The sequence below is a fragment of the Pogona vitticeps genome, chromosome 2 (genome assembly GCF_051106095.1).
Source record: "Pogona vitticeps strain Pit_001003342236 chromosome 2, PviZW2.1, whole genome shotgun sequence".
Taxonomy (NCBI): Eukaryota; Metazoa; Chordata; class Lepidosauria; order Squamata; family Agamidae; genus Pogona; species Pogona vitticeps.
The window spans coordinates 208,709,792-208,736,625 of NC_135784.1; the positions used below are offsets into that span (position 1 = coordinate 208,709,792).

The 26,834-nt window shown below is 41.9% G+C and overlaps 1 protein-coding gene across 1 annotated transcript; it reads left to right on the forward strand.

The window, feature by feature from the left end:
* The first annotated feature begins 6,362 nt into the window (after positions 1-6,362).
* On the forward strand, positions 6,363-26,715 carry ALDOB (aldolase, fructose-bisphosphate B). Its single transcript, XM_072991998.2, has 9 exons — positions 6,363-6,524; positions 19,777-19,893; positions 20,459-20,670; positions 21,328-21,382; positions 21,996-22,156; positions 22,313-22,396; positions 24,271-24,445; positions 25,810-26,009; positions 26,194-26,715. The coding sequence occupies exons 2-9, from the start codon at positions 19,782-19,784 to the stop codon at positions 26,287-26,289; spliced, it is 1,095 nt and encodes a 364-aa protein (XP_072848099.1). The 5' UTR covers positions 6,363-6,524; positions 19,777-19,781; the 3' UTR covers positions 26,290-26,715.
* The last annotated feature ends 119 nt before the right edge of the window (positions 26,716-26,834 follow it).

A 26,834-nucleotide genomic window follows, 5' to 3' on the forward strand; every position in this document is an offset into this window, starting at 1 on the left:
GGCCACTGCCACTCAAAAGTTAGCCTTGCCCGCTCCGGGTCTGTTCTGAGTGATGGCAGCAGATTTTATTTTTTTTCCCCTTGGTGGGAAAATAAAAGTTTCACCATAACTCCTTCCAGGCTCTTTACCTCCCACGATGGCATTCAGGCCCTTGAGACACACTATGTGCACCTTGGCACGGTGGTCTTATCCAAACCAACAGCCCGCGGACCAGGCCAATTTGGAGAGAAGGCGACCCAGGAAGAAAAGCAGCCCAGGGTGACAGGCAAAGGGGAGACCCAGGTACAGTACTTGGGAGGAAGCATCCGACTTACCTGCCCATAAATCTGAGCTTGCAATTTATATCAAAGTACACAGAACCTGAAGACAACAAATAAACAAATAAATAAAATGACATGTGAGATAGAAAACAGCCAAAAATAAAAAGCAACTATTTTCTGTCAATTCACAACCCCCTGCCCCCAAAATCTGTTACCTCAGGGCGTATCGTATTTTTATTTAAGGATTAAGTCCAACTCATGCTTTTCAGACATTAAGGTTGGCCTTCTCTGGTAAGAACTCTCTGTGGTTTTCTGCGTCCCAAAAGTAGCGGCTAGATCACAAGTTTGTGAACAGTGACAGACAAACAAAATACCGATGGATAAACTGAAGCAAACTTCTTTGTGATGCAAGCCAGCTTAAGTACATTTACTTACCGCTGGATGTTCCAGCTCGGCATTTGACGCAACAAGCTGAAAAACAACTATTTCTTCCGTATCTCATTTTCAGTAAAGAGAATTGCAGGGAAATTATTGCCTCTGTAATTAGATATGAGTTTTTGAATGGCCATATAAAATAGACACGTCTATCGGGAATACTATGAAGCATGGTGCAGATTCCATTTGTTTTCCTCAGGATGTCTGGAGTAGAACTTGGAAAAGTAACTTGGTTGGACTACCAACTCCTTTAGAATCCTCAAGGCAGCATAGCACCAAACTAGGAAATATGGTTTTTAATGTAATGGTTGTGCAGGAGTACAGAGTTGTAGCTGTTTGGGTTCACTTTATTTCCCATGGCTCCATCCTCAATATCCTTGGATTTGTAGCTTGGGGAGCTACCTACAATCCTCTGTGCTGAGGTTCAAGGAGGTGTACTAGAGTTTTTCAGCAGAGAACCGTATGTATCTTGCTAAATTATAAATGCCAGGATTTCAGAGGATGGTGCCATAATGATAAACTACTGCAATGCTGTAGTGTAGATACACTGTACAGTTTATCAGACAGAGATCTTTCCCTGCTGTCCCTGATGACATGAAGAATTTAATGTGGGATTTTTTGCCCACACCATATGTGTTGCACCACTGGGCTAGGGCTATTCTCCAAAGAGTTTCCTAAGAGATCTTGAACAGCCAGTTAATTCCAACAGCAGCAAATATTCAGTTTCATCTCTTCATGAGTGGCAATGAAATACTTGGAGCCAAACCAAATTGAGCTCACAGACCCATGCCCTTTGAACCATCTGCAACCTACCAGTCGTTTACAGCCAGTTTGGAACTTAAATACTATGGTTGATGTCGTCATAGAAATGAAGTGCAACAGCCTGTCCTTTGCAAATTCTAGAGATGGTGATAAGGCCATGTGACAATACAAGGAATAAGAAATTAACTCCTCTCACCCCTGTCTCCAGGTAGTCAACAGGGGCAATATGAAAATGCAGCACTGGATAGGAGCTCTCAGAACTTCACTGTATTTAATTTAGCTTGATGTAATCACTGAACAAAAGAATTCACTTCCTCTGCCCCAGTGCCAAGGAGCAAAGGAAGTGTTAAATCAGCTAATATCAATAGAGCCATGTTGGAAACAGACCAAAAGAGAATAATCCTACTAGCAACAACAACAACAAAAGCAGAAGCCCCTAACAAGCCAGAAAGGTGCACATAAGACCACTCTGAGGGCAAGCTGGTTTGCTTCAGCAATCATCTGATTGTCATATTTGGGAGCAAACCCACTGATCCCTGCAACAGATCAAGGTTAAATGTCTGTATAGTCAACATCTTGGTTGGCAATTGGTACACTTTTTCCTACTTCTATACAGTGGTGCCTCGACTTACGAACTTATTTGGTTCTGGAACTCCGGTTGTAACTCGAAATGATTATAAGTCGAAGCACCATTTCCTATAGGAATGCATTGAAATGCAATTACAGTGGGGTCTTGACTTGAGAACTTAATCCGTATTGGAAGGCGGTTCTCAAGTCAAAAAGTCTGTAAGTCAAGTCTCCATTGACCTACAGTGCATTGAAAACCGATTAATCCCGTAACAGGCCGTTTTTGTTCCATTTTGGTTTTTTTCTGGTCTGCAAGTCAAACCTAAATTTTGCGGCCAGAGAAGTCTGTAACTCAAAAAGTCTGTAAGTCAAGCCGTCTGTAAGTCAAGGGTCCACTGTAATCCATTCTGGCTGAAGAAAGAAAATCACCAAAAAAAAAAACCCACAAAAACCATTGCAAGACCCATAAGAAACGTGATTAATCCATTCCGGCCAAAGGGAGAAGAAAAAGAAAGAAAAGCAAACAAACCGTGCAAGAAGCCACTGGCAATGGTGCGGCTAAAAAATATTGTAAATAAAGATCCATCAGAAATGCAAAAAACAAACAAAAAAAACCAGCAAAGCAAAGCAGAAAGCAAACAAATCCTGCAAGACTCATCAGAAATGGGGGGAAGCCCAAAAAGCAAACAAACCCTGCAAGACCCATCCGAAATGGGAGGGAAAAAAACACCAAAAAGCAAACAAATCCCGCACAACCCACTGAAAATGGGGAACCCCCTCAAAGCAAACCCCCCCAGACCCATCGGAAATGGGGGAAAAAACACCAAAAAGCAAACAAACCCTGCAAGACCTATCACAGCATAGAAGCATAATCCCAGCACCCAGCCCAAAACCACACTGCAAAACCCACCCAGAACAGTTTTTAAGAAGCAGAAAGCAGCACCTTACCTTACCAGGCAGTCCGAAGCCTCCTCCAATCGCACTCACTCTAACCGTTGGGGTGAAAGAGCTACAAAAGAAGCAGCCTCTTCACCTACCAACAGTTAGCAATTTGAATTCCCCGCCTTTTTGCCCTGCCTTTTTCTGTTCATAACCGGAAGCTCTGGCCGCAAGTTGAAGCAAAATTTTACGTCCGGAGCTGGTCATAACTTGAAATGGTCATAAGTCGGGACGTTAATAAGTCAAGGCACCACTGTACTTCTGAAAAGATACCCTACTTTGCTTTTGGTGCAGCAGCTTTAAGGAGGAAAGTTGATGCTGATGGTAGATTTTTCAGGCTAAATAAATTCAGTTGTTTGTGTGCTGATACTGACTGACATGCATTTGTTTTATTTTATCTGATTATCTCTTATAATAGCTATGGCTACACAAACAGACTTGAGTTCTCATACAATTCATTTATTTGGGCTTGTTTGAAAGGATGCGAGAGCTCTTCAAAACCACATTCAGAATGTTGGAAAGAATGTAATATTAAAAATTAAAGCAGAGACAAATAATTAAGAAAAATACATGGCTGCTTCTAACACCTTGCTGTGGTTTAAGAGCTATTAAGCCATTCTTAGGGGAAACACTGGGAAGGAAGCCGAGTAGTAACAATATTATTTAGCACAACTCTGGATAAATTAGGGTGATGAGTCACAAACAAAGCTAGTTCTTTCTAGAAGCCAGCTGTTGTTTGCCTGATGGCTAAGGGTCCAGCCTGCCTCTTGAATCAAATAGTAATGGGGAGAGCTTCTGTGTCCCAGCAAACATTGCCTCTGTAAATTAAATTAAGGTCTAATGTTCAAGGTCAGTAAGTGTTTGCACTGCATCTGAGACTGGGCTAACTTAAATAAACATTCACCTGGGCTCCACTATCTAACCACTTGCAAACCATCCCCAGGAGCGACTCAGGAGTGCAAAACAGTTACTAGGCAGAAAATGAAGAGCTTTTCCTTATGTGATAAATGTGTTCTACACCAAGCAATCCCAACATCTTTTCTTATCCATCACAGAAAAACTAGATTTTCCTAGCACAGATCTGGATTTCATACTAGGTACATACATAGTGAAACATTGGGTAAACATGCAATGGGGTACGCTTAAGTGATCATTACAAGTCACAAAGGATTGGCAGTATTTGCCTTTCAAAAAAGCTACATGTCTCTGTGCATGTGCAAAGTGCCTACAGATAGGACTTTGGCCATTAATCTGGGTTTCTGGACGAAGGCCTTTTAAAGGTGTTTCTGCCATTCTCTCTTTTATGTATGTATTTCTCATTGTGCTCTTAAGCTATTTTATGTTTTAACTCCATTTGTTTTAATTACATTTATAATTGCTGGCTACCTTAAACATTACTCTTTGAGAGACATGGTGGGGGATGCATCTGAGAAATATATAAACCAAAGGTGACGAGAAGGAAAATAGACACCAGATCAAGTACCTTCAAGAATGTGAAAAATATAGTTTATGAAGAAATGTGAAACTTCTTTCTTTCTTTCTTTCTCTCTTTCTTTCTCTCTTTCTTTTTCAATCATCACTTACTGAGTGTCATAACTACTGTGGCTGTGGTATTTCTGGAGGTTATGGTCCAAAACCATATGAGAACACACAAAGGACAGAACCACCTTGAAACTATACTGTCCTTAGCTCAACCCTAAGAGTCCATACAAAAGCATCTTAAAATGAACCTAATGTTGCAGCTGGATCTAATTAAGCTTGAACTGAACCCCACCTCCTATTGCAAACAGCAAAACATCCCAAAGGAAACATATTCCAATTTTACACTGATTTATGAGAAGTTCTGTCTTGTTCATGACATATATAATAAAGAGATTTTTGTAATTATCTGCATAAAATGGGCCTTAGGTAGAATTCAGAAACATTCAAGCTGGAACTTGATGTACTTCCACCTGGAAGCTCCCATACAGATTTAGCTGCCTTAATTCTGAATAGATATAATGAAGATGAAAGAGGCACAAGAAGAGTTTTACAGATTCTTATGTGGTGCAGGAGGAGAGCATTATGGATACCATGGCTCACCAGAAAGACAAACAAGGAGATTCAACATCCAATCAAGGGTGAATTCTCAATGGAATCTGAAGTGAAGCTATTATAGTTTGGACATTCCATATGAAGACAAACCACTGTAGCAAAGAAAATGTAGTGCATAGAATGGAATAGGAACAGGAACATGGAATGAAATAGGAACAGACAGAGGTCAAAGACGAGATGAAATTCCTCAATAAAGGAAGCCATATCCTTTGTTCGCAAGATGTGTGCAGGGCTGTTAACAGTAGAGTCTTCTGAAGATCATTAATTTGTACCATCATCATGAGTTGGAAGCAGCATGACAGCACCTAACACAACATCATTAAACAAAAATGTGATTATAAAAGACTGTGACAAGGTGATTTGTGTGTAGAATCAATCAGCCGTGCAACTGATTGTTGTTGATGGGCAAACTAAAGCTCCCAACTCACCCTGCTTATAGTTTTTAATTTATGAACCAGGCTTGGACTAAATCATATGTAAAGCAAGACACATGATCCCTGCCCTTGTTGCAAAAACCTAATGATAACAATAACCACGTGCTGTCAAGTCAATTCAGACTTATGGTGAACCACTTCAGGGCTTTCTAGGTAGGGAATACTCTGAAGTGGTTTACCATTCCCTTCTCCTGGGGGCCACAAATTTACTTGCAATTCAGACCATTTTCCAGCAAGAAAGGTAAAGCTACACCCTATCACAGCTCTAACTTAAAGAGTGATAAAGTAATTCCTTCTGTGGCATAAAGAACTTGCGGAATTACTTTGGTGATTACAGTTTAGTTTTGCTAAATGATGAAGAAATAGTGCATATAACAAGCCCAGCCCTGCTCTGTGCTGTGGAAAGTGGAAAAGGCGAAGCATGTTTTATTTTAAAAAATTAAGCAACAGTAACTATCTTAGTTATTTTTGACAACCTGGCAAACAGCCACTTTTGAAAGTGCAACAGTAACTATTCAGTTGAGCTTTGAGACTATAACCACTTGCTTTTTAAAAAAAACAACTTTCAAAGTTCTGCGGGTTTTTTAAAAAAAAACCATGCAGGCGGAGTATATGACATGGCGCACAAAGGGAAGGAAAAGCTTCCACCTGCGATGGTTTTATCGTTGGCACTAAGAAAAGCCACAACCCCCGCACGCACCACCTGTTTTGGATATCCACGCCACCAGCACGCGGGGAGCCTACCTTTGAGCTGGGAGATGGGGGGGGGGGGAAAGGAGGGAAGAGCGGCTTTGATAGGCTGATGACGATCACCGTCCAGCAGCCAATCACAAGCACGGCGCCCTGACACCTGGCCAACCAGCGGGAAGAAAAGAAAGGGGGCGGAAAGAGAATATAGGCAGAAAGTTAACTAATAACATTACGTGGAAAGGTATAAAATCTCGCGTCGTGGCCCTCTCTGCCCAGTTCGGCTGCAGCCACCTCGCCAACTTCGACTCCTGCTCGAGGCCGAGAGACCAAGCCTAGCCAAACGGTACGTGCCGCTCGTTTCTCGCATATTCTGAAAGAAAGACGTTTGCGTGTGCTGCTGCTTTCACGTGTACGTATGTAACGCTTTTTGCTCGTTGGGGTTGGATGCGCGTCTCTTACCTGTCTTCGGCCCCACAGCCGAAGTTCCCTGTGGGCAGCGTCATCCCATGGATGTTTGTTTTCCCTGGGAGTCACTCCCGCTGTAACTCGTCGGAATGTCCACATATATACGTGGACTGCGCGTGTCGCTAGAGTAGTTTTCGTTACTGCAAGTCAGAGCAAAACTCGCCCTTGCAGGGTTTTTCTTTTCTTTTTTAAACAAACACGTTTCTCCCGGTCGCTTTATTCTACTTAACAAGCGAAGGTTTTGCAAAGTAATTGCCGAAAATATTCGTTGCCTAATTCAGGAAAATTCCCCTTTCCCCCCAAACTCTTAACATGAATAACGCCCCGAGCAAAATCAATGCTATATTTTTAAGAATCTCTTATAAAACAACACCTGTGGCTGAATTCATGCAGCCGAGCTTTGCTATGACCCACTCTTTCTAAATGGGGAGGGTGAAGGAAAAGAGAGGACTTCTGACTCTCCGTGGAGGTACTTCCCCGCCCCCTTGACTTCCTGTGCAGCTGCAAATCTTGCAGAAACTACAACGTCTGCACCATTTATAATGATAACCTTAGAACTGCTGAGTTGGAAGGGACCCTATAGATAATCTAGTCCAGCCATTTTTTAGGAAGGCACAATGGGGAATCGAACTCACAACCTCAGCCAGAGATCTAAACCACTGAGCTTTCCAGTAGCTCTAATATACAGTATTCCTAAATAATCTCTCTGTTTCTTTAAACCTGGAAGTGGACTTCTAGAGACTTGTTACTTTGTGTTTTTTTTGCATTGTTGAAATATTTTGGAAATCCTTTGTGTCACACACTGGGGTCCTTACCAGAGAGTCACCTCTGCTTGCAAGCCCTTATTAATTGTTACAAAGATAGAAAGGACGTTAGTACTGTAGTCCTATAGAATTAAAGTTTGCTCTTAAGTATCAGTCCAAGGGACGTAGGGAGCCTTAAACAGACTCACCTACGCATCAGTCTGTTTGTTCTTAAAGTGAGTCTCAGATTCTTTGCTTTGATAAGTATCTATAGTCTTGAATAAGAAGGCCCCTTGTAATTACCGAAGCCAGGTGAACGCAAACACTCATTGACATTATGGAAGATGGTAGGCAGGGGTTATTAAGCTCCAGCCTGGTGAAGTAACTTGTTGTTTTTAAGAAAAACACATAATGTACAGCCAGGTTATGTAACAAACAACTGCTTTTTAACCAATGAGAAGCAGAAAGATGGTGTATTTTGGAATGTTTGGTTTCTTATTGCGCTCTCTCTCGGGATGCTAGTGGGTGTGTTCTGTTTCAAAATGTGATTGTTTCCTAAAATCTCCAGTGCATGTCTCTATGTGCATGAGGGCATGTTCCCTTCCCATGTCTTAATTTGTACTTCTGTCTGCCTGGCTGTTACACCAACTCTGCCCTTGGAACTTTGCCTTCATTGCACCATAGCTCAATCCTGCAATATCCTGCTTAGTTTGAGTATAATTGTACATATCCAGTACCATTCAACTCTTATTTTCTCTCTCGTGGCATTGACTGTGCATGCCGTCATGATAATACATCAGTAAAATGGCATGAAAACTATGACCAACCGTGTGTGCATGGCTCAAAACCCCAATGCCGGATTCTGGCTTTAGGATAGGGTTAACTCCCTGTGTGTCTGTCTTGATGCTGTGGTGACATGATGGACAGGGAGCATGGTGTTACTACAAATTATCACATATCCCCAGCCAGTAGCAGCAAAAGGGAAGTGTGTCACAAGGCATGTGATACATGCAAATTAGGGAGCCCTGGGTGGCCTTAGATGTAGCATTCTGCACAACATTCCTTAACATGCCCCCCATGGGAGTGGCAGACATCTAAAAAAATGTACAGCAAGTCATTAAACTAAAAGAAAGAGGGACATGGTTTGCAAGCCAACAAAGATGGCTGCATAGAAGATCAGCACAGCTCAAAGCCCTGTGAAAGTAAACAATTAAGCGTGAGTGTTTATAAACTGAGAGGTAAAGCATTCTAAGCTGCCTAGATATGGGATAGCCAAAAAAGAAGACATCAAAGGGAGTCCCTGTTGAAGCCAGTCTCCTCTCAGATGAAGATAAAAAGCTATCCAGCTCATTGGGTTCCAAGAGCAAGGCAACTGGTAAGGCAAAAAACTAAAAAAGATAAGGATGCAATGAGGCAGCTAATGAAACAATTATGAAAAGACTTACACAGCGATATGAAGAGAGTAACTGCACCTCTAGAACAAACTTTAATGGAGGTGAAGTCAAACATTAGCAACAAACAACAGACACTGCATTATACCAGAAAGATTTTGATATCCTGGACAACCCAGATAGTGTGGTTGCTGACCTTGAGCCAGACATCCTGGAGAGTGAAGTCAAGTGGGCCTTAGAAAGCATGGCTAACAACAAGGCCAGTGGAGGAGATGGCATTCCAGTTGAACTATTTAAAATCTTAAAAGGTGCTGTTAAGGTGCTACACTCAATAGGCCAGCAAGTTTGGAAAACTCAGCAGTGGCCAGAGGATTGGAAAAGATCAGTCTACATCCCAATCCCAAAGAAAGGCAGTGCCAAAGAATTCTTCACACGCTAGCAAGGTTATGCTCAAAATCCTACAAGGCATATAAATCTGTATCAGCAAATGTGAAAGAAATGGTTCTGAAGGTAGTGCATCGCTGGCATTTATATCATACAAAGTTACATAGAATAAATAAAGATATATTAGATAAATGTTGGAGGAACTGTAGACAAAAAGGAACTTTCGAACATATGTGGATTTCTTGCCCCAAAATAGAAGCATTCTGGCACAAGGTAATTAGATGGATAGAGACACTGATAAATCAAAAAATAGATATGAATGAAACATTATTGTTTTCATTATTTACAGAGGGAAATGAAAAACTTGAAAATAAAGAATTAGTTGCAAATTTTACAGGCACCGAACGATCTGAGATCACTAGAAATTGGAAAAACGCTCAAAATTTTTCATTACAAGCATTTACAAATAAGATATGGCATACAATGTTGATGGGGAAAATGACTAATAAAGTTAGACTATATAGAGGAGAAATAAGGCACAGCCAATTTACTGAAAATTGGAAGCCTTTATTAAAATATGCCAATAAAATAAATCTTGAGACATATGGTTTGGAAAACAATTTGGAGTATTTAGATTGTTATTTCTTTAAGATGTGATTTTGAGAATTGTGGGGAATAGCAATTGGTCAATAGTTAAATTATATAACAAGATGACAGTTTACTATGTTAAGCTTTGTATTTATTTCTTGTAACATCATGGATGGGCTTTTCTTTAGAAATAAAATTTATTTATTTTTAAAAAGGAGGAGAGGAGACTAATGTGAAAAGGCAATAACTTATGTCAAAAACTGGAAGGGAACAAAACATGAAAGTAGGAAGCAGCATAATAACACCCGATGCCTGTTTTGCCTCATAACCTGGACACAAGTTGCTCATCTCTGTCCCACATTGGGGTGGGTTGGGTTTGGAGGTTGTCCCTTAAGCTCTCCCACAGACTAAGCATGTGGCTCAGGATACCAAACATTATTACTCAACTTTATGGCAGATGGGCTGTGTTTAGTTTGTTGTAAAAGCCTAGTAGACTATATTCCAAGAGTCCTTCCTGTTTCCCACCCATTCAGCAGGCTTACTCTAAAAAATTGCCCTATTTTCCAGCCATTTAAAGCAGGCCCTTGATGTATCACTTGTTACAGTACTAATTGGTCTCAAAAGCATTTTACACTTTCCTCTTTGCTGTTTCCCAAAATACAGCAATCCAGCTGGTGATTCATATTTGTAAAGGTTCTGGGGGCCAATTATAAGGGCAGGGTCCCATCCATCAGACCACACAGAACTGTTCCTCAGGTGTTCCAATTTCTATATATATGGGGACTATTTTCTAGAAAGCTACACACAAATCCCTTGATTTTAAAAGAAAATGGTGCTGCTAAGATGGTGCTGCCTGAATGGAAAGAACAAGAGAGTAACCCTGTCCCATTTCATGTACTGTAATAAAAGTTGTGTCTTTATTTAACACCAAAAGGACCCCATTCACCAACACAGGTTAACACAGGAGATTTGGAGCACTCGCCCTCCTCCCTCAGCATTGTTCTGCCACTTCCTAGCATCTGTTGCTTGCACAGGGTCATTTGGCCACATGAGAAGCTCAGCCCCATCATATTTTTCAGTTTATAATACATTGGGAAGGCATCTTGAGGATTGTACCTCATCAAGTTGCAGATTTTGGGACTGCATAGAAAAAAAACCTAGGACACAGATTTCTCAGTCTTTTGTCCACCGGTCACTCCAGCAAAGAAACCCAGTCCTACTGTGATAGAAAACAATGCCTATGTTTGCTATGAAGGACATTTACCTGTTTGCAGGCTTTCTGTTACAATATTTGATTCTGATTCATTTATGGGAAAATTTAAGACTATAAAGCAATATTGTTGCATACAATAATTCTATTAGCAGAAAACATCATCATCATTATTAGTACTATTAAAGTCTTGCCTATCTCATGGTTTACTTCTGCATGCCACACCTGTGGTATGTGCACTTTGAGAACCACTGATGATGACCTTGGGAAGGTGACTCTGCTAAGCCCTCCTCCTCATTATAGTTTTTTATATGCAGATAATTTTCTTCGCAGTGGCAGGGGGAAATGCTGAATGCTAGATGGGATGATGACCCAGCTTTATTTAAAGTGGACATAACGGAGTCTGGCCATTTCCCTTTTTTTTTCTTTTCTTTTTTCCCCCCTTTCCCGCTTGTACACAGTTTGTAAAATATCCTGATCCCTCTCCACCCTCCACTTTTTGGTGTTTTTTTTTAAGGTAAGGGAGCATTCAAACATACAACCCCATTCAAAACTCTCTCTAGCAGAACAGTCCAGAGACAATCTTACCACTTGATCTTACTAATAAATAAGCTGGCCCTCAATGCCCATGAATTTAGAACCTTGTATTTAATGTCCCCTTTTAACTATTATTGTTTATCTGCCTTATCACAAATTGCCAGAGGTTTTGCTATCTTCACCCTTGGAATGTAATATATTTTACAGATAACCACAACAAAGTAGGCAGTCCTTCCACTGATAAAGCCAGTACTTTATGGGTCTCCCCCACGTCCACAAGTTGCCCCCATCTTAGCCTTGTAACATCGGAGGATTTTGTTTTCTTGTTTTTATTAAATGTGTGAGAACCCCTTGCCCATCTTCCTGCTGCTCACCCCTGATGTAAGCTGCTTAGAAGAGGCTTTTTTGTTTGTAATGAACAGCCAGAGAAAGAGTGAATGTGGCTCTCTGAACAACCTTTTACACATCAAAAATGGGGAAAGAGCCAAGATGGCATGCCTCAGGAAAAACTTTACGATGTAATATCTGAGATTCCAGTACAGTTGCATGTCGATCACCTGACTGCAGTCACTCTGGAAGTATTTCCGAAAGGGAAGAAATATTTGGTTTACTTTAAAATGTCAGCATGGAAGGTATACCCTCACCCCCCAAAGGAAGGTAAATTCAGAACACAAATCAACTCAAGTTGCATCATCACTCAGAACAAGGGCAAACTGATGTATCTTTCTTTTAATGTAACTTACACCTGAAGTGAAAACAAGAGGGGAACTTTACTCATTAGTTCACTCAAGAGAAAAATATCTCTACTTTCCTAGGGTTGAATCTTATTAAACTCAATACCCCTTTCCCCAAATACAGGTAACATGACCAGACTAGTAAAAGTTATGTAAATGTGGGTAGGATTGCCCACAAGTCTGTAATTTAAAGACAGTGATGCTGTGAAAGCCTTACTTTATTCCAGCTTCTTCATACTACAAAGAAATACACCATATAGGGAGTGAAGTGGTTGGAGGGATTATGTTTTAATGTTTAGTATGAGTGGAAGTTAAGGTGCAAGAAAGATACATCACTGTCAAGGTTCCCGCTAAACTGGGCATGTGCGCACAACTCCACTTCCCTCCACACAGCTCTCTTCCTTCTCCATGCAGCGATTGTGTTAGCTTCTGGTCGTGATGGAACCCAGCATGTGGGGGTGGGGCAGAGTTGCACACGCACATAGGGGCAAAGCCATGTGAGAGAGGTGGTGCCCCAAACAGTGGGGCTGAAAATTAGAGGTTAAGTTGATCACTGCCTGGTTCTGTCAGAGACACATCCAACAGTGACGTAGGCCTGCAGAATTAGAGGTGCTCCATTGTGGCCTGCTGCACGTGGAATATTTCCTGATCCAACTGAAGCAAACTCAAGACAGGAAGTGTGGGTCACAGAATTCTACCCAACTTGCCCTTTGAAAGTCTCGTTCTAAATCCTTTGCTATAGGATTTTTCCAGCAGAAAGTTGTACCAGCACTAGAAGGAGCAAGCCACTTCACCACCCATGGCTTCATGAAGAAAAGGCAACTGGTGGTTTTTCCTCCATGGGCTCTGTGTGCTTGTTGTATGTTTTTGTTGGGTGTCTACCCAGCTATTTGCGTGTGGCAGAACAAAGAGCTGAAGCGAAACACCTGTATTTGTAGGTAAAGAGTAAGATAAGTGTGGAATCAATATATAAACAGTATATATTTATGTAGAAAGGAAAAGGAACCTTCTCTACTCCATGGAATAGCTCAGTGAACCAGAGCACCTGGTTTCAGAACCAGAGGTCAGGTATTCAGTTCCCCAAAGTGTCTTGTAAGAGAAGACTCAGTCTGTGTCACCTTGGGCAAGCTGCACAGTCCTAGGGCATCCCAGAAGAAATGACAAGCCACTTAATAGTACCCCATTGCCAAAACAAACCTGGAAAGGGTCTCCATAAGTCACAATCCAGTTGCGAGCACATAATTAATTAATACGGTCAAAATCTTTTATCCCTCCCTTGTAATTTGGATGTGGATATTGGAGCCTCCTTGAAAGATTTCTTAGCAAAAGAAGAAGAAAAAAGGGTGTGTGTGTGTTTGAATAGTTTGGTGTGATTTTTCTTCCCCATTTCCCAGAATTGCTAGGTTAGTGATTTTCTTGCATTTCAATCTCCATAATACCAGAAAGAAGCTGTAATTGCTCAATGACAGATGGAAGGGGCCTCTCTGCTGTCTACACAGCACTTTTCCTATAGGCAATTCCTAATCATACATACATACCACACTCTGTCTCAGCCTTTCCCTCAACCCCCCCCCCCAAGTGGTTTCATCTCTTGGCTATTATTCCCATCCCACTCCAATTTTGAGGCACTTTCACCTATCCACACCTGGAATCATATTAATTATATTATTAAAGATTATTTTAACAAATATATTTTAAATTTTGATTTCATTTTATTGTTTTATTTTATTTTATTGCAATTGCATATCTCTTGAGCACCCTTGGCTGGAAGAGTGAATGGCTGCAACTTGCTTTTGAGTTTATGCCCAGTGAGAAACCTGAGCTGTCTTTGGTGACATCCGTGAAATGGCCCATTTCTCTTGGAAGAAGGATTAATCTATTTAGCAGGCATAGGAATGGCATCCTTCAGTCTCAAGAGACTATGGTAACATGCCCTGTATGGAGGACTTGGAGAGTGTCCTCTCCAGAGCACGAAGCCTGGGTAAAATAATATGGAGGATAGGCTGTTACCAAAGCAGCAAATCCCCCCTCTCCACATCGCTGAAATAGTCCAGTGGAAAGGCAAGAGCCAATACAACTGGTTCCAGTGACGTCGCAGGAGTTGCCAGAATGACACGAACTGCCTCCAGGACTCTGGCTCTGGATTTTGCCTTGAGGTTAACTCCTGAAGCCTTTTCCATCAGTGGATATAGCTACAAGGCAGTGGAGGTTTGAAATCGGAGTTTGGCATAAACTATTCTAAATCAACCAAATGGCTTTGCCCAACTTGACTTCTGGATTTTTAGACTACAAAACTGTTAATCCCACTGCTGGCAGTAAGAAATCTGAAGGGTACCAAGTTGAAGACTCCTCCAGAATGAAGCACTTGAAGATGAGAAGTGTATCCATAGGTCATTTATTGTGAAGGCACCTTTTATCAGCTGAGAAAAGGCAATACCATCATGCTGCACCAAATTTGCCTAACCAGTTTTGTCTTCAGAACTTAAGCAGAGTCCATTCCAGTTACCACTTGGATGAGAGACCAGGAGAGGTTCTAGGTGGGGCTGGGAAGGGATAGTGCCTGAAACCCACTTTTGCAACCAGTTAGCGCTGACAGTAAAGGGCTAGACTGATCAATAGCCTGAGCCTATAGAATGCAGCTTTACATGTTCCAGTGCAACCAGACCACAGCCATGTACTGTTTCTTACATGAGTTGAATTGGAGAAAGCTGGAATACTACCTCCTTAAAGGAAACCCAGATGTGAGGAATTCCCTTCAATGAAGGATGTCAAGAAATTAAGCCAAACCCACTGTTGCCCTTCCTACATCCAATCTGTTCAGGCTCACAAAGCTTAGAGCACAAGATGGAACTCTGCCAGTTTAAATGATCTCCCCTAACAGTGTTCCGGGAGCGCATTTTCAAGATCCGGTAATGCACATTATTTCCTCATGAACACCTTTTTTCCCCCTGTGGTATTTACTTCCAGAAATACTCAAGGAAGGACTGCTGACAACTTCAGTATAAGCAGACAGGAGGGATTAAGGGATCGTAATGCACACAGTGGCAGTACAGACATTGGCCTGAACCTGAAGACCTTCATTCCTTTGCCATTAACCAGAATGTATAACCATTGAAGCTGAGCCTTTAGGGTAAATGGGGTGCTATCCCACCTCAGGCTCAGCTCCCCTCAGCAAAACAGTCCTGCCTGAGTCCTTGCCACAGATAAAGGTCTCTGCTTGCCTGCTTCTGTATGTGTGTGAGAGTGTGTTTGTGAGAGAGGGAGGGAGAAGACACTCTTACCCATCGGTCTACCCATGATTGGTTGCTGTGCTCTCTGCCCCACCAGTTGCAGTGGTGAATTGCCACTGCCACTGTAATCAAGATTTTAGAGCAGCATCCTGGGGCCCTCCTAGAGTTAATAAGGTAAGAGTTCTAATCAGCCCTAACCAGCCATGCCAGTAGCAAAAGCAGTCTAGCAACTTCTGAAGGGCCTCAGCCTCATTTGAAAGCTAGCAGAGGTAAACTAATGGGTAGCCTGCTGTTTGGAAAAGAGATGGCAGTTCTGCTAATCACTTTTGGAAAGTCTGAAAAATTGGGGGGCAGGTCACGGGATAGTACTTCCACCCCAAGTACACCACACAAACCACATCACTGTGATCATAACCTCACTTTTTAGGTAACCTGTGCCAGCCATTTTGAAATTGTCCCCGTTTCCCTCTCTTATTTCCTCAGACTCTTGCACTTTGGTCTGTAGTCTGTTGGAATATTAACAGACGGTAGCCTTTGTGCTGATGTGAGTGGGGATTTCTTTCTGTTCCCCCACCCCACCTGTTGTCCTAAGCAAAGAGAAAAGTAGTGGCCAAATTCCAGCGCTATTGACCATTCATATTGATGTCCTGTTGTATCTCTGCCAGGGACTGAATTAGGCAAACAGCCTTGTTTGCATGAAATGCCACTGACGTCTCCAAAAGTCTGCAAAATAATTTTTTTTCAAATGCTGATGTTGGGGAGAATTAGTTATATTAACATCTGTTCCCAACAACTAATTATTGCCCCCACCAACAGCCCTTGGGGGTTCAGAATTTCTCCTTGGAGGAGAAGACTGCTTTATATTGTGACTGGTTATCTCCAAAGCAAGTGGTAAGACTTACTTTAGCAGACACACCCAAGCCAAAAGAACTCTGGGTTTGTGTCAGCTTTCATGTGAAATCATGATCTCAATTATTACTTGAAAGCAAACCAGCAGAAGTCCTGCTGATGGTAGAGGTCTGGAGGAAATGGGAAAAAGAACAAAGAATCACCTTGAAGCAGGTTGTCAACATTTTCTGAGGCAGACATATTTTTCTTGACATTTCAATTGGGTGAGGGGTTGCATTTTTCATTTTTTTGAAAAGAGAAGAAAGGTTCACTCTATTATACCCACATTAGCATGATTCTGGAAACATAAAGCATGTCTGAGCACTTTGGAATTGCTTTTGTAGTCTTTCTTTTGTGTGTTTTTGGCAGGAATTAGACACATACACTTTATTTTATGCATCCCATCTTCAGATCTTTACACATAAATGCACCCATGTCTGTTGTAACATGAGAAGCATTCCTGCTTTAACAAAACAAAATCAAGATGTTCTTTGCTTGCTATAGAAAACTGGAACTACAGTAGGAAGTTGGACTAGGACCTGGAGTAGGCAACTTAATACCTTCCAAATGTTTTAGATTTCATCTCCCAGAATCCAGAACCCTTGCTGATGTGGGTGGGGGCTTTGATGAGTTGTATGCTTAGTCATCTGGAGGGCATCCGGTTGCAAAACCCTATTCTAAAACTTTTAATAATCAGTGCTGTCATTAGGTTGGAATTTTGGGGCACATGTATAGGAGCCTCCTTCCAGGAAAAAAATGTAATACCCTTATTGTCAAAGGAGGCCCTTTCCCCTGTTAAGACTGTTCAATGCTGACCCAACTGAATCTCCCTTCTTTTCCTATAGTCCGCTTCTTCCTTGGGCACTCTCAACCTTTCCCAAGCTCCAGTCCATGGGTCTTCCATCCAAACCCACTCCCACCTTGGTGGTAGCTGTTCTTCCTTCCTTTTTATATCTGCTGTTCCCTCCTCTGTCTCCACCCTCTTCTTCAGCTCCTTTTGCACCCTTTCTCCCTGAGCCTTTCCAACAGTCAGTCTTTGCATCTCTCCTTCTAGCTCATCTGTCTCTGTCCCTTGCTGCTCTGTCTTTTTGAGTGTTGTGACAGGCTGGGTTTGTACTTCCTTCTCTTCTGTATGGAGGAGGGACGGCTCTCTGGCGAGTGGGATACCCCTGCGTCCTGTCTCACACACTGTATATTACTGAATTTTCATGGTCTGTGTACAAAAGATGTTATAATGTAATTACTACTGGGGAAAACTGTATTGCTGCTCCCTGAGTTCCTATTTCTATTGCTCTCCACTACAACCCCATGATCTTTCCTAGATAGTCATCTCCAGATCTAGGTAATGTATGAGAAGGTGATAAAAATGAGAGGGCAACACAGAAGGATCTGCTGTTCAAAGCAAAGTAATGCTTTGGACAGAGAGGGGGAACCTGTTACATAGCAAGTAGGCTTTGCTAGGCCTGTGCAAATATCGCAGGGAAACAGTAACAAATGAATGAGAATAATCATGTGTACTTCACCACCAAAAAAAGGAGAGAGTAATAAATGTGGTACTTTGAAGTGCTGAATAATTTGGCCACGAGGGATTCTGGGAATTGCAGTCCCCAAAAAGGAGCTCTTCCATGCTCTGTGCATAATGTAAAAAAACAGAATATCTTTCATGACCAAAACCTGAAGCTGTGGAGAAGGGTCTGCCATTCAAGACATTAACGAGAGCAGTCATTCATGATTTGCTGATTTGGAGCTCGGCATGAATCCCTTGCCTATAAGCCTGAAAGCCTCCAAGGTGCACATAAACACCGAGTTAGAGCTGGCTTCTCGCACCAACATTTCAGCAGGAAGGGTCCTGACTAGGAACTTGTGTACCTAGTCAAGGGTTAAAAGCTGTGCACACTAGCAAACATTGAGGAAACATGCCAAGCCAAAGAAAGGGGAGGGAGGTTGTTAGCCTTGGGGAGGGGAGGGTGTGCTATGTGGAAGATCAGATAGTAACCTAGGAACAAATACTTCCATCTCGGAGATCTTTGCTGAGTCCACGGTTAAAGGTGCATTGCTTAGTACTCTGGCACAAGTTGTCACGGCCAGCCTGGATACTCTGTGCTGGACTATGTCTTATCTGCAGCTGCTTAAGTGTTCCCCCTGTCTTCTGCTCTGTGAAAAAAAGCCATTTCCAGTCAGATAAATTTTCAACTTGGGGGGGAAAGAGGGTATTCTATTATACTTCTGGACACCACCTCTCTTCATGTTGCTGTTTGGGGGGGAGGCGGAAAAGGGAGCTTGTGCCAAAAGGGATTAAGCCTGGTCATCTGATGACTGAACTTGGTTCTTGTGAGATGTTTGCCAAAGGGGTCCTTTTGATACGATTGATGCCAGGGCTTGCTTCTGCAGCATTATACTGTTACCTGCTTCCACAGAGACCAGAATACCTCTGTAGAAGGATTGTAGTTCGTATACGTGACACTGTCTGGTGCCACACAGACCTATGAAATTGCTTTGCCATTGACTAAGAATATATGAACCTTGCTCTCCAGTCTGTCTACAAAAGAGCAACTGGTCTGGCCTATGCCATATTGGCAAGAATCAAAAACACACGTAGCTCTGCATAAGCTTAATGAAAGATGATGACTCGAAAGACATCTGCATGAGGCTTAATACCTTGTGTGTCACCTTTAAAGCCACTCTGCACAGATTGATTGGATATGCGTTGAGGGAAAGCTCATTCTCCCTGGCCAATGGATGTTGCCTTGATGATCACTGCATAAGACATTTAAAGCAATATCTGTATTTGCTCTTATAACCTCCGGTTGTGTCCAGTGCAGTTGTGTTCAGCTAGTGCAAAGCTTCCACCATTTGTAGAAACCTGCTTTCTGTTCCTTTTCTGTTCTTGGGTGAGTGCCAAATCCAGTATAGTGGTTTACTGGTGTGAGGCATTCCACGAACAGTTACACAAGGTGTTGTGGAACTCACAGTGACTTTATTTAGCAAGCCACTCATTCTGCTAGTTATTTTGCAAGCAGATATGTAATATGTATGGATCTATATGGGATGGGAAGAGAGGAACCTCAGTTTAGTGGACCAAGCTGGTCTTGCCTTTGATGTTACTTTCTTTATCTATTTTAACACCTCTGCGGTTGGGATTTGTATCATTGTCATGTCCTATCAAGTCAATTCTGATTTATGGTGACCCTTTTGCAGGGTTTTCTAGGTAGAGAGTGCTCAGAAGTGGTTTACCATTCCCACTTTCTGGGGGTACACTAGGACTGTGCAGCTTGCCTAAGGACACACAGGTGGGGTCTTTTGGTAGGCATAGTGGGGAACTGAACTCCCAACCTCTGGTTCTGCAAGATATCTGAAATAAATTATTCACTGGTTCAAATGTTGGACTGAGTTTATTTATGCTTGGAACTGTGATCTCTTTGCAGCCATCATGACCCACCAATTTCTAGCGCTCTCCCCAGAGCAGAAGAAGGAGTTGTCTGGCATAGCCCAGAGGATAGTGGCTTCAGGCAAAGGAATCCTGGCTGCAGATGAATCTGTGGGTGAGTTTTATCAAATAATCATTGCCGACATTATGCTGTCCCTCCTCTTGAGATAATGAGAGAACTCAAGCTGAGTACAACTTGAGTAGCTGTTCAAGAAGGTGCTCCATTCGTAGCAGAGATCAAGCCTATATTCCAAATGGTCATACACGTGTCAAAGAAGGAATCTCTATACCTTTGCTTGTGATCACAAGGTAGAGCCCCTTTCTCATTAGTACAGCACCTGCCAGGTTCCTCCAGGAAAAATTATTTACGTGTATAAAACTGTTGATACTGGAAGAAAGTTTTTTTGGTTTTTGTGAGCAAAGCGTGTTTTTGTATGAAGAGGCATTTAAGAATTTGCCATCAGAAATGGTGCACTCCAGGAAGGACTGTACCACATGGAAATTCTAGACACATGTCAGCTATTGTGATAAAAATATTTGAGCATTGCCTTTCCACATGTGTCCCTAGTACTTTGCCCACTAAGATAATTGAACCAAGGACTAAGGGGAAAGAGACATAAAGTTGCATGCATTTTGAACTACAAACAACATAGTCTCTAACTCAGGGTGCTTCTTCGCAGGTACTATGGGTAACAGGCTGCAACGCATCAAAGTGGAGAACACTGAAGAGAATCGTCGTACCTTCCGTGAGATCCTCTTCTCCTCAGACGCCTCCATCAGCCAGCAGATTGGAGGAGTTATATTCTTCCATGAGACACTCTATCAGAAGGACAGCAAAGGAAAGCCCTTCCCAGCTGTCATCAAGGACAAGGGCATCGTGGTTGGGATCAAGGTGAATGTTTTTAAGATCCTTTTCTAGAGGTACCCATAGAAAAGCAGGAATGCCCACCAAATGCCTGTGCTTCTCAATGCAACTTGTTGAAAGAAGAAATGGTTAGAGGCACATGGTACCTTAGCAAATAGAGACAGTGGTGTAGGAAGGTGTTAAACTGATACTGTGAAGACCATTTGTTGGGGCCATGTGGTTTAGTTGCCCAACAGAATGCAGATAAAACAAAACCAATCTATAGTTATGCAAAGTCACAGATCAAGAATCCACCAAGTGCTATCATTGCTCAAGGAGTCCTCAGCTGAGATGCCCAGGATAGATGATGCTGGTGAGTTGGGGGCCCAAATTTTTGCACCTATGTCTCTCCAAAGACTGCACTGTCTATGAGAAATGCAAGTATGGGGTGGGGGTGTTACATCAGGACTAGCTGGAAATCTACTTTCATTTTTGAACAGTTGGCCTTTGTTTGTGTATGTTAAATGGTGCAGAATGGGGCTGCAACCTATTTAAAAGACAAATCACAACTCCTAGAAGAGAGACCTTAACAAGGATGGGACTAGATACTGCAAATACGGCCTTGGACATCCACATTTTGCCCATTGACATGCAATGAATATGTCCTCTCCCTATTTTACTAACAGTTGGGTTAAATATTCACAGCTGGATAAAGGCATGGCTCCATTGGCAGGAACAAACGGTGAAAGCACCATTCAAGGTGAGCTTCTAATATTTGTATTCTCCCCAATTTATCCTCACTTCCATTCTGTGAGCAGTCAAGCTTAGAGAAGGTAACTGACACAGGGCCACCTTGTGAAATTACTGGCAGAGTGGAGACTACATAATGGCTGATCCAAACTCCATCCAACACTATGACCATTGAGGTGTGCTGGCTCTTTCTTGAGTTCTCTGTGATGTTAGAGAATGTCAATAAACTTCAGAAATGGAAGAGTCAATCATTAAAACACTGACAATCAGTGCAGTTGATTTGTTGACTTCTTTTAATTGCTGGTTGAAAAAATTTACATAGAAACTATAAAAAGGAACTTGGGAGATGACAAGATTTTTAGTCCAGAAAGTCGGGAGGATAAAAAATCCAGAGTAGCAAGAATGATGTCCAACCAAAAAAGCAGAGATGTAAAATAGGGGCAATGCTGGCAGGCAATTGAACAAAGCACAAAAATATCTACAATTTTGATAGGACTACTCTAGATCTAACTACCTACCCTTGGAATACATGATTTCCAAAGGAGACATGTAACATATCTCATATAAACACTGTATATATGTATTTAGAAGACACCATAACACCTTTCTGTATTTGTCCTCAGGTCTGGATGGTCTTGCTGAACGTTGTGCCCAGTATAAGAAAGATGGAGCTGACTTTGGGAAGTGGCGCGCTGTTCTGAAAATCTCAGATACAACTCCCTCCACTCTAGCCATTCAGGAGAATGCTAACACGTTGGCACGTTATGCCAGTATCTGCCAACAGGTATATCCTCCCCACAAGTACTGGTGTGTTTCCAGCTTGAGTGAGGGCTTGGTTGGATGTGAATATTTGCTTTTTTTCTTGTTGTCCATAGCCTTCACTAAACACAATCATTGGCTATCCAGATTTCCATTAAATTGTCACTATCATTGTTTTCAGAATGGACTGGTCCCTATCGTGGAACCTGAGATCCTGCCTGATGGAGACCATGATCTCCAGCGGTGCCAGTATGTGACAGAGAAGGTAAGAGTCGTACTTACTGGCATTGCCCCATTTTGCCCCCCCAAAGTGATTAAAAGCCCTTTAAGTAATCTGCCCCTGCCATATTTTCTGCAAGTTTAATACGATCTGCTTTTTTTCTTGCTGCTGATAGCAACAAATCATGATTATTATTTTTTTTAAGCAAGGGGGAGAGAGATCTTTCCACTCCCCGTTTCTCCCACATCTGGTGGAATGGCTCACTTTTTGGGTGAAGAGCTGGACTTTGCCTGTAGTATCTTCCTGAGCTCTTTGTACAAAACATTTTTTATGTAGGAAGGCTTCCTTAAGGGATGTTCCCTTAGTTTACAAACTTATTGTGTGAAAGATATGGTGTGTTGAATGTTAGAAATGACTCACAAATTTTATAAAAGAAGCAAAGGCATTACAGTTTAGATACAATACAGACATCATTTGCTGGGTCAGAAACTGGTTTCATATGTGTGTGTGTGCCATCAGGTTAATTCTAACTCATGGTGACCCTTTTCAAGGTGTTCCACTTAGAGAATACTTGGAAGTGGTTTCCTTTTCCCTTTTTCTGGAGGCATCCAGGGACTGTGTAGCTTGCCCAAGGCCACACAAGATAGCTCTTCACTCAGGAGGCACAGTGGAGAATCTTACTTCTGATTTCTGGCTCCATAGCCAGACGGCTATCCCATTGAGCTGGAAAGCAGTTTTTGTGGTGAAAAGAGAAAATGTGGATGGCACAGTTTTAGCTCTTCGTTTAAAAATGGAGAAACTTTCTGAGCAAAGGTAGGTTACAGGTAGCACCCTGACTAATAAAGAAAACACTGAAACAGCAAACAGACTCTTTAATCAGCAATGCCAGAGCATCAATCTTTTTGGCTGAACAATGCAAGATAATAAGATTATAAGGAGTGGTGCTGGTTCAAACCCAAGGCCTATCCAGTCCAGCTTTCTCCTCTTACAGTCAGTGGCCAGTCAGATGCCTCAGGGTCCCCCACAAGTATGATATGGAAGCAACCATACTTTTCTACTTGTGTTTTTGTTGTTGTTAAATTGTACTGAGAGACATATTTCCTCTGGTACTAGAGGTACTTCATAAACATCATGATCAGTAGCCACTGAAAGACTTAAGTAGTGACGATGTAGCTAGAAGGGAAGGAACATTTTTCTCTATATCATTTTTAATCTCTTTATTTGGTATTAGAACCTCAGTCAAGGAATGTGTGTTATTGAGCTGCAATTTCCATCATCCCTCATCATTGGCTGTGCTGCACAGTGTTGATAAAAGTTGCAGTACAACAAGGTTTGGAGGGCCACACATTCCCTTCACCCACTGGTTTAGCTGTGTGGGATAGCCTCTGCTCCTTGTAAAACAGGAGTGGACAAAGCAGGATGCATGTACCTCCGAAGGCCCAGATGCAATCCTGCCAATGCCCCATCCCCCACTTTTTATGTGGGTAAAGCCCTGTATGTTTTCTCCAGGGTATGGGAAGGAATGTTGTTACGTTTGAAGGCCCCGATCTCCCCTTTTTGTAAAATTACAAAAAGGAGGGGGCCACCACAGGTCATGAAATATCTTTTTCAATTAAAAATATCACAAATATTTTAAAAGACAAGTATTGTGGAGGGATTCATAGGACCTGTGAGTGGGTACAGCCCATCAAATTCCAGATGTGTGTTTGTTCAGCCTTTGGACTTCTGGAGCTTGCCTGTCTTCTAGTGATAAGAAATAAATTTCTGCTGCCAACAGAGTAGTCCCTGCCTAAGGTTACAGTCTTGTGCACCTTCACTTGGGACTACATGTGCTGAATAAATTGGGACTTGCATTTTTAAGTAAATATGCTTGTAGTTGTGCTATAGTGACTTCACCTTGAATATGTCTTGTGTCCCAGGTCCTGGCAGCTGTTTATAAGGCTCTGAATGATCACCACGTCTACCTGGAGGGGACCCTGCTAAAGCCCAACATGGTGACTGCTGGGCATTCTTGCACCAAGAAGTACACCCCTGAAGAGGTGGCCATGGCCACAGTCACAGCTCTATCCCGCACCGTTCCTGCTGCAGTTCCTGGTAATGATGTCTCCTCAATATATAGTTTGTTATCTTTTTCCTTCCCTTGCATTTGCAGTGTCCCAGCCAAAAGCCTGTGGCTCTGTATTACCTAGTTAAAGGAAGACTCTTAAGAAGACAGTGGAGATAAAATATATACATATATTTAAAACCCATCTCAATGGATTCTATGTAAGTCAAGGTTTCTTAATATGTAAAATATTATGTTGTATCTGCTGTACTCCTAGCTATATTTCCTTACTAACTAACCAGTGCTACTTCATAAGTCCCATTGGTGATTAGAGATACTGATTATGATGCTGTTTCTGCTTGTTATCAGTAGTCTGGGATTAATTTAGCCACCAATCATTGTTATTATTTATAAAGCAACGCCTCCTAAGAGGGGAACAGAATATCAAGAAAGGTCTTAAAAGTCATTGTCAGATGTGAAATGTCACACTGTCAACAATTTGTGTATAAATATTTGCCATGTAGACCCACTGTTATGTCTGAGGAAGTGGACTTGCCCACAAAAGCTCCCATTAAAATACAGCAGTTAGTCTTTAAGGTGCCACAACATTTTTGTCTTTTTTATTTTTTTTTATTTTAATTTTGTTTTTGCCTGATATTCTTTTAAGGAAGTAATTCTGCACACACTTCTGTATTGTTGAGATGCAAAAAATACTCAATAGTGTCGCATGTCTTTCTGACACATGAAAGATATGTAAGGAATCTCTTTTGGAAAATAAGGTGTTTCTGTCCATCTTACAGATTTTTATCTCAGCCATATATGGAACCCACGTATGTGTGTGGGTTTTTTTTTCTTTTGATTTGGCTGTTTGCCAACTGTGTCCCTAACAGAGACAGAGTTCTGACTCCTGTCCTCTGAAGATGCCGGCCATAGACACTGGTGAAACGTTAGGAAGAACAACCTTCAGAACATGGCCAACGAGCCCGAAAAACCCACAACAACCATCATTTTTTATTTCATTTTAGTTGAATTACTGATACTGGTGTGTGATTATAAGTTGTAATTTTAGCTCTTGCTGATATTTTTTATCTTGGGTCTGTACTGAAAGGAAACATCTAGGTTGCTGTTCTAGGTTAGCTATCTATTTTTTTTTAAATGTATTCTGGTTTGTTCAGTGCCTTGACATGGCTTCCGGCTTGAAAGGTAGTATTAAAATATTTTAAGTGAATACATTAATCCCTTGATCCTGTTGTCAGTGGGTGGAAAGTAGGTGGGGAAATAACCTTGTCTAGATTTCAGATGCATTGGCCATACGCTGTGGCATACATAGCTCCACTATTAATCCAGCTCTACATCTCCCCTTTGAGGCATGGTCTTGAGTATTCTGTTTCTTCCCTTCTAATTCAAACCGTAGGCATCTGCTTCCTTTCTGGGGGCCAAAGTGAAGAGGAAGCTTCCATCAACCTGAACGCCATCAATCTGTGCCCTCTGCCTAAACCTTGGAAGCTCACTTTCTCCTATGGACGCGCCCTCCAAGCATCAGCTCTCGCTGCCTGGTCTGGCAAACCTGAGAACAAGGCGGCTGCCCAGGAGGCCTTTGTGAAACGGGCGAAGGTAAGTCAGTCTCTTTAGAAGAACCGCTGTAGAGAGCTTCCCAGAAGAAGAAAAAGTTGTCATTGTCATGGGGTGGTGCTTTTTCTCGGGTAAAGAGGTTTTTCCTCTTCAAATCTCTTAAGTTCTTGACTGTCTGCTTCCCTGTTCTTGATTTGCTAAAACTAACTGCCTTTTTCTTTTTCAGATTAATGGTCTGGCTTGCCAAGGCCAATATGTCACTTCAGGAAAGAGCAGCACAGCAGCCACTCAGTCACTTTTTACTGCCAGTTACGTCTACTAGTCTATAAATGATGGCAGCCAGCTTTGCCTCTTCTGCCAGCTGGGTGAGGGTGTCCCAAAGGAAAACGTTTGCTGTGTCCCAGTACAAAGTGGCAAATGACAGGATGGGAGTAATAAGCATGATTGTGCACTGGCTGCCCTTCAGCACAATGAAAAAGTAACTTCAGAGCACCTACACATTCCCCAAAATTGGACAGGTTTTATGGATCCATTCTTCACTGCCTTTCATTCCTCTCTCTGTTTTTGAAAATAGCTTCCATAGCTGGATAATGTCAATATGTGTGAGGTTAACAACAGCAGCAACCATACAAAATTGAAATTGTTAGCTGACCATGAGGAACAGCAAGAGAGAAACATAAAAGTGCCTTTTTCTGAATGTTATGTTTTTAATCTGTTAACTATGAATAAAGTTTTTGCCACAGTGGAACAGGTTCATGGCTGTTCATTTCTTGTTTCACATTCCTTTCACTGGGGAGTTCTTAGAAAGAAGCCAGCACACACAAGCTAAGCTATGTCTTACAGATGAAAATAGGGACAGTAGTTGTC

What these genes read in the sequence shown, in the direction of transcription:
- ALDOB (XM_072991998.2), top strand. Translation starts at nt 19,782, where the DNA reads ATGACCCACCAATTTCTAGCGCTCTCCCCAGAGCAGAAGAAGGAGTTG. An exon ending in ATGCCAGTATCTGCCAACAG is followed by an intron (nt 22,157 to 22,312) that starts GTATATCCTCCC and finishes CATTGTTTTCAG; the next exon opens with AATGGACTGGTCCCTATCGT. An exon ending in GCCAGTATGTGACAGAGAAG is followed by an intron (nt 22,397 to 24,270) that starts GTAAGAGTCGTA and finishes CTTGTGTCCCAG; the next exon opens with GTCCTGGCAGCTGTTTATAA.